The sequence below is a fragment of the Triplophysa dalaica genome, chromosome 25 (genome assembly GCF_015846415.1).
Source record: "Triplophysa dalaica isolate WHDGS20190420 chromosome 25, ASM1584641v1, whole genome shotgun sequence".
Classification (NCBI taxonomy): domain Eukaryota; kingdom Metazoa; phylum Chordata; class Actinopteri; order Cypriniformes; family Nemacheilidae; genus Triplophysa; species Triplophysa dalaica.
In genome coordinates this window covers 11,077,732-11,088,881 of record NC_079566.1, presented here as the reverse complement: position 1 = coordinate 11,088,881, position 11,150 = coordinate 11,077,732, and the positions used below count along the sequence as shown (strand labels likewise).

Sequence of the window (11,150 nt, the reverse complement as noted above, 5' to 3'; positions counted from 1 at the left end):
CACATATTTTGGATCACCATAAACTCCTATTTTAATTAGTCCTTAAATGGAACACATTCAACAATATGTTAATTATAAGCACATCAGTATATTCTGAACTGCTGATTTTAATGAAGATGTTTTTGGGCTGTTCTTAACAGTAACCATTGAATATATAAGACTGATAGCTTTGCTGGACTACTTGAGAAGCAATAAGCAGCATATGGACAACAAACAGTGTCATAAAGAATTATGTATACTCTAAGATTGTGATGTACTGATCTGTTTTGGAGACCAGACATTCGATCAGCCACAAAACACAACACAAAGAACATAAAAATGCTACATATTGCTCCTTTTAAACAGACTAGCATGCAATGGTACAGTGTATACCAAGCCACTCAAACCCAGAGAGACTCATCCAGAGATTCATACTTCCAATATTTTATTATCAAAAGTGGCCTATTATACTGAAAATCACACATAGAAACACAAATGCTTCCACAAAGGACATATGTCGTCGCCAAATGGGAAGGTAATTACGTATGAAAGAGATCAAATGAGTTAAAGGAGAAAATTTTATACCAAAAACAAGCTCTGGGACAGTCTAATAACTGAAGATATAAACTGTGAGAAGCTACAGAATGGGAGGGAGACGTGGCGTTTTGGCCAACAGAGAAGACAAATGTCTTGTGAAAAGGATCAATGGGTTATAATTCAAAGCGTGGAATAAAAAAGGGATAAAAAACAAAGTCAAGGACAAGATGATGACATCTTCATTTGAATTACCTGCCTGAATATAACTATGGTAATGCCGAGTGCATCTCTGCGTACATTTCTTGGTGCTTCTCTGTTGGGCAGCAACGTCACGATGTTACAATTTTTGCTTCAGTATACAATTAAAAAATAGTAACAATTTTATTAACAGAATAAGCCATTTTCCGCTAATGTTCTTAAAATACAAACAAAAGCAAAAGAAACAACCCTCCCATAATTGATCACAAATCTTAATTTAACCCTCAAAACAACAAAAAAAGAAGATTTGCCTTTCGGCTTATTTATGAGTACAAAAATGTTCCCCCTTTCATCATCTCTGCCTTAACTTCTCTGTCTATAGAGCTAATATCACATAGCTGCTATTTCATCCTTTTCCTCTCTCTTCCTCATGTTTCTACCAGAAGTCTCGACGGTGGTAGGCATCTGGATCGCAGTACTTGGTCACCACCACCCTGTTAGCAAACTTTCTTCCTGTTAAGCCCTGCATGGCTTTCTGGGAGTCAAAAACAGAAGTGAACTCCACAAAGATCTGGAGAATAAAAAGACAAGATGGTTACAAAGGCATTATAAAAAACAACAAGTTTACACTAAAAGCCATTGGTTCTATCCATCACTTGTGGGAGTGTTGGAAAACCAGAACAACTTCCTTTACCTTGCCAGTTCCAGGGACCTCCAGTCCGTCGACAGGTCGAGGGATCTCTATGCTTTTGACCTGGCCGTACTTGGAGCACTCCTCCTTGACATCCTCCACTATCTCCTCGTACTCCTCATCATCCAGCAACTCCTCGGGTGCCACCATGTTCATCAGACAGAGGACCTCTGTGGGTGTACCACCCATCTGTACCATGGGGTTGGTCATCATTCCTGGCACTTGCAACGTCACTGGAGTCTCATTTATACTCATCTGTGAACAGTTAGTAGAGAAAATTAAAGGATTGAAATTAGGAATACAAGACATTTTGAGAATGAATTGAATCAGTTCACTATAGTCAAATCCTCTTAAGAGGAACTTAATTCTTACCATTGTGGCATTCTTGGCCCCTACACTTGCCCTCTGAACCAGCAGCTTCTTATCTGCTAACTGCATACCGTTCAATCCTGCAATGGCCTGAAAAACATTGACAGATTAATTTTGGGGTTCAAAGGATATAAAAATTCTCAGACAGAAGGAAAACTAACTTTGCCAACTCACCTGATCGTTGACATTAACATCCACATATTCACAGAAAGCATAGCCCTTTGACAGTCCTGTTGCACTGTCTTTCACCAAATTGAAGGCTTTTAGAGGTCCAAAAGAGGTTAACAGCTCTTTAACCTAGAGAGATAAAGGAAGAAATTGCTGAAAATGTATATTACGTTTTAACTATTAGCATATAATATTAAAAGTGCTCTTTTCTATTGTAATTCACTAAAATATGTAGAATAAACCAGCATTTAAAAAAATACTTCAATAGATATTTTCTGAGCGTGTAAACTTCAAACCAACCTGGTCGTCACTGAGATAGTTAGGCAAGCCTCCGATGAAAAGCTTGTGAATAGAATCCGGTACGACAGTTGACACCACACCTGAAAAAAGCATTTGTTAAAAGAAAAATGGGATGAGAGGTGCAAATCTCACAAAAGAGGAAAACAACTAAAATAATGTAAGAGAACAGGGCCCATATTCATAAAAGAATCTTAGCTCAAAGAGTCGCTCCTAGTGACAATTTTTGAAGAAAATTCTTAGAAATGTGGACGTTTCCCCTTAAAATGATAGAAAAGATCCTTTTTAATTTAAAAGTAATTCATAAAGCATCTTAACCCTTAAAAGAGCTCTTAAGGTCCAAAATTGTTACGAGATCTAAGGAGGACTTTAAGAGGCTTAAGAGTTTCTTTAAAAGCAGAGAAAATGGACGACAAGTAAAGTGAGAAGAAATGTGTCATCATGTATGACAATTTCCATATAACTTTTTTTATTTGTATTGTTTTTTGTGTGTTCAACTTTAGTTCTTAGTTTTGGTTTTCTTGTACAACTGCTTTGATGCCATGCATATTGTAAAAGCGCTATAAAATTACATTGAATTGAGTGACGGTGAGTAAATAATACAACACATTAGATCGTGCAGAGTTCATGTTGGTGACCGATCCTATTAGAGACACGTAGAAATACCATAGTGGCAGAAATTTAAGACTTCACTACATATTTGGCATCTGGAGAAATGCAACCATGCAGCAGAGATGATTTGTTTCTGTCACAATCAGATAATCACACAAACACTTATAGCAGAAACTAATATATATATATAGTGCATGTGTGTACGTGAGTACGGCAAAACAGAAAGCATTATGTGCAGTTTCAAACTAAGAACCCTACATTAAAAAGCTCTCTTTTCTTCCTCTTTTTGGCCAACCAACCAATCACAGTCTTTAAAAGACTGCTTCATACATGGCAACAGGGTCAACACCGCCTCCTCATTAAGATAAATGTTTGTGTCTTTTCCCTGCTCAAAGTTGCTCTCAGATTGGTCCTGAATCGCTTTTAAGCAAAGACTCCTACGTATAAGTTTTTAAGCTAAATTAAGAGCTTTCTAAGAGGATCCTTAGAAGCTTAAGAATACGGGCCCAAATTCATACTCTTAGGGTCAATTTTAATTGAACTAAACTGAAAAAAAAAGAGGAACCACCTGGCACGTATACGCTCGGGTTCTCACTCAAGCCAGGTAAAGGCTGGTAATCATGTGGCCGGCGGATCTTTAAACTCTGTGCCTGGAAAATTATGCCATCAAACGCCATGGCTTGTGTGGTCTCATCCACTGATCGGAACTGGAGAACAGAACATATTTAATATTAATATTTAAGTTATATATCTGACAAAGTCATACGTGTCAAAACAGAAACATGAGTTCATCAATCGCAACTGCCAATTTAATATCTACACTTTGTTGGTACCTCAAGGAAAGCAAAGTTCTTGTCTTGGTTAATCTGAACCGCGAGAACAGGGTTTCCTGGTGCCTGACACAGCCCACCGAGCCTCATCTGAGCGTTGAAAAAATCCATCATTGATTCCTGAAGAGCAAATTGAGTTGAGAAATTCTGCGGAACACGTGAAACCGTCAATTTAAATGAATTAGTGCTATATACAATTTGGTCAATAACAGTTGTAAGGTCATCCATTATTGCCAATCTCCTCTGTGGAAGCCTCACACAGTCATTCTACTATGTGAACATTCGTTCATTTATCACCTCTGTAATGCCAAATGGGATGTTGCCAACGTAAAGTCTGCGAGCCTGGCGTGTCATCTGACTGCCCACTACAGGCACTGGGGTCGGCGTCACTGCCAGGCCATCCGGCGTCATGGTGGGCAGTAAGGCAGTGGCAGGGATCTGACCAGCAGCTAAGAGAATGAGAGAATAATCATATGAAATACAGGATGATTTATCAAAGACATCACTAAATGCATTAATGAAAAATTAAGTAACAGAGAGAATACATATAGTATGTTACGTCCATCACCTTGCATGGCTTTGTATTGCATGGGTGTAATATGCTCAAAGCCTGGAGGTGGTACATCCCAGTACTTCTTGATTTTCTTCTTTTTCTCACGGTGAGGTGAACGACTAAGATGCCAAAGATAATGCATAATGTCAAAGAAAAAAAAAAAAGACCAATTATATTATTGTCAAAACCAACTGGTACATTCGAATGGCACGATATCGATGCTCATTATATTACTATGGGATTCATTTTTTTTTTCATTTTTAGCGTTTACTAAAAAAGTTATACAAATTATGACATAAAAATAAACTGCTGAAGGAATAACTGTTACTTCTAGTAAGAATATAAAATAATGTTATTTAAATAAATCTGCCAAAATCCTAGGAAACACTGATGTAACCTATCATTTTTGCACTGAAAAGCAGCCACATTTTTGTAGAAGTAAATATGAGAAACGGACCACTCTTCATGCATATAATGCGGTTCCTTCATTTAACTTGGTTCTTAAATTTTTTTATTTTGTTTATGGTCTACAACATTCAAGTAGCAAAATAATCGTGCTCCTCATTCTTTAGATTATTTCTCTTTATCCACGACATTCTTGAAAGCACGGAACACTAATTCCTTCAGTGGATCTGAGGGAGATAAACCTGGTCAGGAGGTAGAAGAGTAATACTTAGCCATCTGTAGTATTACCTGACATTTTCTTGGGGTTGATTCGGTGCCTGATTACTGAAATGACATTTAAGAATATTTACATTACAAAACAGACAACTTGTTTGATTCTTGGTTAACTAAAATTGTATTAATTCCAATTTCTCCAAAAAGAAAGTTATTTATACAATCAAAAGTTGGTTCTGCCATAACTGTTGCATTCTATTGATACAACAATAGTCATTTTATTCCAGTCACAATTAGGCTGAGATTCTCTCACCTGCGCCTATGACGGCGGTCCTTGCTATCGCTGCGGCGTTCCCTGCTTCTTCTCTCCCTGCTTCTCCTCTTCCTCTCTCGGCTACGGCTGCGTGACGGACTGCGCCTGCGATGGCGGTTTTCTTTGTCACGCTCTGAGACAAAATAAGAAAGGAAAAATAAAAGCAATCTAAGGATCCAAGAACAAAGACAATAGCAATAGCTAAGGAGAGGAAAGCAGCCTTGTAGTGTTTTATTTAAATCAGGAGGAGACAGAAAGCCCATTCTAGCTGCAGAATAAAGAACATTTTTGCCGTTTAATGCAGTGTTTGATTTTCACTGTGAGAATCTAAAGGACAAAAAGGGAAGATTAGAAGGAAGGTAAGAAATGGGGATGTGTGTGTTCTTCATTCAGTGATACCCACCATGACCATTTAGACTGTCACCTGTGTAAAAGAGAATGAGAAGGGTTAAAATTTACAGAAATTGCATACACAGAACACAGTATTTGAATAACTGATGATGTAACAATAAAACAGGCCACCTGCACAAACCCAGAGAAGGTTGTGAGTTCAATTGGCAGGGTGCACACAAGTTGATACAATGTATACAAGGTGCTTATAATAAAATCAGATAAGTACATGTAAGTGGGTGGTTGGCTGAAAATCTGTGTCCCGGGTGTAGCATACTACTCTATAGACATATGCTTTGAAGATTGAGTTGGGATTGTTGTAAATTAATAAAAATGAATCAAGCACAACTTGCCATAATTTGAACTAAACACTAATGTAAATAACATATGAGCAATAACTTATTTTCCAATATTCTAACGTTTACATCTTTTAGTTCACTTAACGTATGCATTTTAAACCTAAAACGCACAGATCAACGTGTCTGGTATTTGTTTGCTTCATACCGCTCTATTTATAGTGACAACAAACTAACACCTCAAGCTTTTGTTACCATGCAAGTGTTTCTTTCTCAGTACTGTACCTTTAGATGCACATTTCTCACTCACCTTGCTTGTTTTCAGATAGCTGTCTCTCAAACTCATCAAAATCAGACATTGTGCTGTTGTGAACGGATTCCGATCCTTTAGCTAATGCGTTTTTCACTTAAACTCGCTTTAATTTGCACACAAATTCAAGAGCCCGAATAAAACGTCGCTGATGTTATAAAATACTACCAGCATACGCTGTTGCCCGAAAAATAAGTAAATTTGTGCACAGATATAAATAAACACTTTTCGGCACGGTGTTGTTAGCTGCTAATGCTAACTCGAACCGGCGCAGGGTGGAAAAACAACGGCTTAGGACGGTAAAACAGGTAAATAAACCCTTCAGTTATAATAATATGTCCCTTAATTATACTTCTTGACAGTCAAATCTTGTTATTTTGTAATTATTGAATAGGTTTAAGTCCAGACCTTCTCGGCTAAAATGCTAAGCGCCAATTCCGCGTTGGCGGATGCGTTGTGTCCGTTACTTCACAACCCCGCTTAACATGGCTTTAAACGAGCGCTATGTTGAAGTGTCTGCCCCCTACAGGCCTGGAGAAAGCAATACGCAGGAAATCTTGTTTATTAGATTTTTGTACGTGCAATTGTCTCTTAAAGATAAACTGTGTGGTATTTTGTCAAGGAAATATTTAAGAATGTGCTTTTTCGGGTGATGTTGGAGAAGTTTAAAACTTATTTAAAAACACTCCTAGTCATACCAGAGGGACAATAGATATCGAAAGAAAGTCCTACCTAACTGCTGCTTTACAACCAAGTTATTAACCTGGTGCAATACACAAACACCACTTTAGTATTATATATTTTCTCATACAAGTATCCAAAGAAATAAATATAAATAATTGCCTAATATTAGCAAGTTTTGGTGTTAAACCATTTCTATCACAAATATTATCAACAATATCTTAAACAAAAATATATTTTGGTTTACTTTAAACTGGAATGATCGACAAACAAAAACACTGTTTTAAAGGTAAGAAGAAGATTGGAAGATTGTTGCAAATTGAGGACTTTATTTCTTCAAGTCATATCTTCAAAAAAGACCATACCTTCCTACCATCTCAAAACATATAAATGTGGTCATATGATTTCAACAACCAATCAAATAATCAGGTAACAGTTGATCATTTGTTGACAATTCATTTAAGGAGAGAGGTAATAAACAATTTCTACTTTAGAGTAACATAATCATATAAAATAATAAAGTTGCGTCACCAGTCAAAAATACAGTGAATTACTTTTTATCTTACACATTGCTGGACTCGCTCTGTATTCCATAATGTAATTACTTAAAGTCCTAGGACAAACTTCACACATTTCCAAAATGTCTGGTAAACATTATAAATATGTATTGAACTGTCAGTAACCCATTTACAGTTAAAGCATTAACAATATTAATGTTTCTTGTGTCATTACTGTAGAATTACCATAACCAAAAACTGACACAAATAGGGATTTCATTTTTTTACTGTAAAATGAGTATTTCTAGAGCTGAGGTAGAGAAAAAAAGAAAAGACAAAAACATCCCATTAAGTTTCTTAGCCGACTCCATATTTTCCAAACCAATACCTTGCAACTCCTCCTCACATAAGGAATACGTTGTTGAAAATTCAGTGTCTGAACCTGTATGAAATGGGCAGCAGTAGGTTGCTCTTCTTCAAGGCCTGCACCTTTGCGTGAGAAGCCTCGTCAAGAGCTTTATAGCAGCGCCTCGCGTAATCCAGAAGCTTCTCCTTGGTCGAATCAAATTCACCAACCTCTGCAATCTTCTCAGGGACAACCAGGAGCAACTCTGCGATAGGTGTGGTGGAGGCCACAGTGTTGCGGTCAACCGCGTGGGCCTGGAACGCTCTAGACATGCTCTTTAACTTCTGATAGGTTACAAGGATCTTCTTGTAGCGAAGCAAAACACCTGTGGGGTCTTTAACTAAAATAAAAGTTTTAGAAATGAGAGGTTAAAAAACACTAAGTGATCGGTCTTATAGGCTTAACTTTGTACAAACTTAGATTCATGACCTGTGCTTTGACACACATAGCAACTAAATACTCATCTTACCTCTTTGTCTCTCCGTGGTCCGAGCGATACGAAAAACTCGTCTTCTTTTTACCCTCGTCTGGCCATTCTGTCTACCCGAACGGCCCTTCCGTGAACTTTTACCATCTGAATCATCGCCATCATCTGTAACAATCTGCTCTTCTTCCAAGTAGCCGTCCTCCTCTATATACTCTTCCTCCTCTATCACCTCCTCTTCTGCTTCATAGGTGAATAAAAATCGTGTGTTGAGCAGTTTACGAGAGAGAATACAAAAAAATATATTTTATAATCTACTACTGTTCGCTATTACTGACAGAACCTTTATAACCTTTATTTATTAACATTTAACAGCATTAAATTGCCATTGGCAAGACTTTATGGATAACCACCTTAAAAAAAAATAAGTAATTTATTGAGTAATTTTTTACCTTATGTTAACCTGAACTTAAACATTAGCTTTGAACATTAGTTGTATTGCCCGAACCTTCCACACTGCTTTTTCTGCTGCGCTTCTGGTTGCATGTTAGGACATGACCAGAGCGTGTCATCATGGGGGTTGAAGAAGGTGTGGATACCCTCCGTGTGATGGACTTCTGTTTGGTGAGCTGCTCTACTTGCTCAAACTGAGGTTCTGTAATAAAAGTCAAAAGATCAAGAACTCTTTGGCCCGGTTTCACAGACAAGGCTTAAGGCTAGTCCACAACTTAAATGAATGTGTGACCTGTCATAACCCTATATAACTTGCCCAGAAAGTAATGTATTTTTCTAAGGCATTTTCATAAAAGCAACATGAATATCTTAATTCAACTAAGGCATAGTCCTGGTTTAGGCTAAGCCGTGTCTCTGAAACCGGGCTTATATGTAACTGGTTTTAAACCAACAATAAACCTATCAACATACACCATTCTAAGAAGACTACATTAAGGCCCAGTTTCATAAGCAGGGCTTAGCCTAGGCCAGGACTATGCCTTAGTCAATTTAGGCTATTTAATTTGCTTTTATTAAAATGCCTTAGAAAAAAACATTAATGATGTGCATCTTGAGACAAAACAATGCAACTGACACAATTTAAGATATGTAAGGGCAGCTATTTTCACTTGAGACAGCTCAAAATAAATTTTAGCCTGGGACTTGTTTTAAGCCTTGTCTGTGAAACCGGGGCTATAAACCACTGCCCTGTGCAGGCCCAAACTAAAAATCCCCCTGTACCATTCCTCTCCTGGCTCCTGGTGCTGAAAATGAATCTGTCAAGCTGGCAGCGTAGAAAGTCCCTCTCCTCCTCCAGATCTTCAATGCGCTTCTGGAGCCAGGAGTTCTTTTCCAAAGAAATCTGCAGCTGTGCTCGAAGACTGGAAATCAGAAGATACGGGCTGCAAGGAGGAATGTGGCTCAAGGCCGAATCTGCAACAACAGAGCAATTTCTAAGGCTACCTACTTGATTCTTTAAAACCAGTGTAGACCTCGTATGCGGCAGCAATTAATTGTGAAAAACAAAAAGTAAATGAAAAAAACATGATTTAAGTGTTTACCATCAAAGGTTTGGTCATTTTGATGACATAAACCGGAGTCATCTGGGTTGCTGTCCTCAAATGGGATGGAGACTTCATATCCATCTTCATTCTTTAAATCTGTAATAAACAGAAAAAGCACCTATTCAGAAAATATCTGAATAACATTATGCAGTCAATGTGCTATGAACTTTGTTTATTTAATGTGGCAGATCCCAATTTTCTAGATAAAGTGACATTCATAACTGTTAAAACTGTAATACACTCAGACCATTGTGGCTCCTCGTGCTTTCCTGCGCATCAGCCATGATGATATTGGTGACATGGATCTGATTGATATCCACAAACCTACGAACAAACAAACTATCTGAAATTGCAGGTCTATTAAATAAAAAATAGCTTATTTTCACTTGAAAATAAATTGAGGAGCCAGGTGCGTTAAACACCGCAGGGCTTGTAACAATTAGCAGATGACTGAGTTGTTAACAAGGCATTGACATTAACAAGTGGTTAATTAAACATGAGTTAATCTGACTGAATTTTTCTTCACGTCCAACACGAGAACAGACGAATTTCAGAGTTTCATACCTTACATTACAGCATGTTTTGCTAACAAGGTAAGAGTGCTAGTACGTTTATATACTTTGCAAATGAGCACTTTAAATATGAGTATTTAAACGAACACAAAAACCCATTAAATCTCACCAGTTTGTATGTTACAAAACTTTTATACTCACAATTGCAACTTCAAACTCAGTTTTTGCTAAACTCCAGACTTTGTTGAAGCGTCCGCGTGGTGATTGGCTGTCAGTGTTTGTTGTTACGCGTAATTGCTGGTGTGCTGATCACTGTACCAAAAAGATTGACCGGTTGTTCGACAGAGAGCTGTGAGAAACCATCCGGGTCTTTTGTAAATCAGCGTAAGGTACGGCGCTCTCTTGGAAGACACGCCCACCGCAGATCTCTTTCCGGTATTTTAAAGAAAGATGTATTTTATCATTCACATTGACATTAAATGCAAATATGACATCTAGATTGATAGCGTTTATTGTGACATTGAGTCAGAGCCTAGTTTTGTGCAAATCGTAAGGAATATGTTTTACGATTTTATATGATTAACTTTTGATTAATTGATTTAGAAATCAGAAAAAGATAACACGGGGTCACCCACTACAGGAATGTGCGCATTTTTGTGTTGTTTTAAAACTACCATTGCTTTACTGTAACTGTTTCTGCCATAACGTTTTTCAAGGTGCGATTCATTATTGTTTTTTGTTGTGAACTTAAATGTTTTAAAGAAACCCTTTGTAAAATGATTAAGTGTAAGAAAGGAATTAAAACTCTCAAAATATTGAATGTACTCCTCAAGGAAAAGTAATACTATGTTTAATTGACTCTGTCAGGAACGCAACATCTGTTTTAAAGCAAAGCTGGTTTGGTTATAATCCT

The 11,150-nt window shown here is 37.4% G+C and overlaps 2 protein-coding genes across 3 annotated transcripts; both read right to left on the bottom strand.

The window, feature by feature from the left end:
- Positions 1-407: 407 nt before the first annotated feature.
- u2af2b (U2 small nuclear RNA auxiliary factor 2b) lies at positions 408-6,619 on the bottom strand. The gene is made up of 13 exons (XM_056741801.1): positions 6,162-6,619; positions 5,569-5,589; positions 5,166-5,298; positions 4,928-4,963; positions 4,250-4,353; positions 3,979-4,130; positions 3,685-3,801; positions 3,420-3,558; positions 2,243-2,322; positions 1,949-2,071; positions 1,778-1,864; positions 1,409-1,660; positions 408-1,285 (listed from the first exon to the last, which is right to left on the bottom strand). The coding sequence occupies exons 1-13, from the start codon at positions 6,208-6,210 to the stop codon at positions 1,151-1,153; spliced, it is 1,428 nt and encodes a 475-aa protein (XP_056597779.1). The 5' UTR covers positions 6,211-6,619; the 3' UTR covers positions 408-1,150.
- Positions 6,620-7,160: 541 nt separating this feature from the next.
- ccdc106b (coiled-coil domain containing 106b) lies at positions 7,161-10,535 on the bottom strand. Of its 2 annotated transcripts, none has more exons than XM_056741373.1 (7): positions 10,439-10,535; positions 9,973-10,049; positions 9,723-9,821; positions 9,403-9,594; positions 8,678-8,824; positions 8,215-8,412; positions 7,161-8,085 (listed from the first exon to the last, which is right to left on the bottom strand). In XM_056741373.1, exons 2-7 carry the CDS (start codon positions 10,007-10,009, stop codon positions 7,769-7,771), a joined length of 990 nt encoding a protein of 329 aa, XP_056597351.1. In that variant the 5' UTR covers positions 10,010-10,049; positions 10,439-10,535; the 3' UTR covers positions 7,161-7,768. The 2 variants fall into 2 exon arrangements, with proteins under 2 accessions (XP_056597351.1, XP_056597352.1); XM_056741374.1 differs by having other exon boundaries at positions 8,215-8,409.
- Positions 10,536-11,150: the final 615 nt, after the last annotated feature.

Bases quoted from the DNA above. Each gene is read 5' to 3' on its own strand.
- u2af2b (XM_056741801.1), bottom strand. From the start codon at position 6,210: ATGTCTGATTTTGATGAGTTTGAGAGACAGCTATCTGAAAACAAGCAA. The intron at 4,964-5,165 runs GTGAGAGAATCT...ATGTCATTTCAG, and splicing joins GACCGCCGTCATAGGCGCAG to TAATCAGGCACCGAATCAAC. The intron at 2,072-2,242 runs GTTGGTTTGAAG...TTATCTCTCTAG, and splicing joins ACTATCTCAGTGACGACCAG to GTTAAAGAGCTGTTAACCTC.
- ccdc106b (XM_056741373.1), bottom strand. From the start codon at position 10,009: ATGGCTGATGCGCAGGAAAGCACGAGGAGCCACAATG. The intron at 9,595-9,722 runs GTAAACACTTAA...CTGTTGTTGCAG, and splicing joins AAATGACCAAACCTTTGATG to ATTCGGCCTTGAGCCACATT. The intron at 8,825-9,402 runs GTACAGGGGGAT...CTTTTATTACAG, and splicing joins CAGGAGCCAGGAGAGGAATG to AACCTCAGTTTGAGCAAGTA.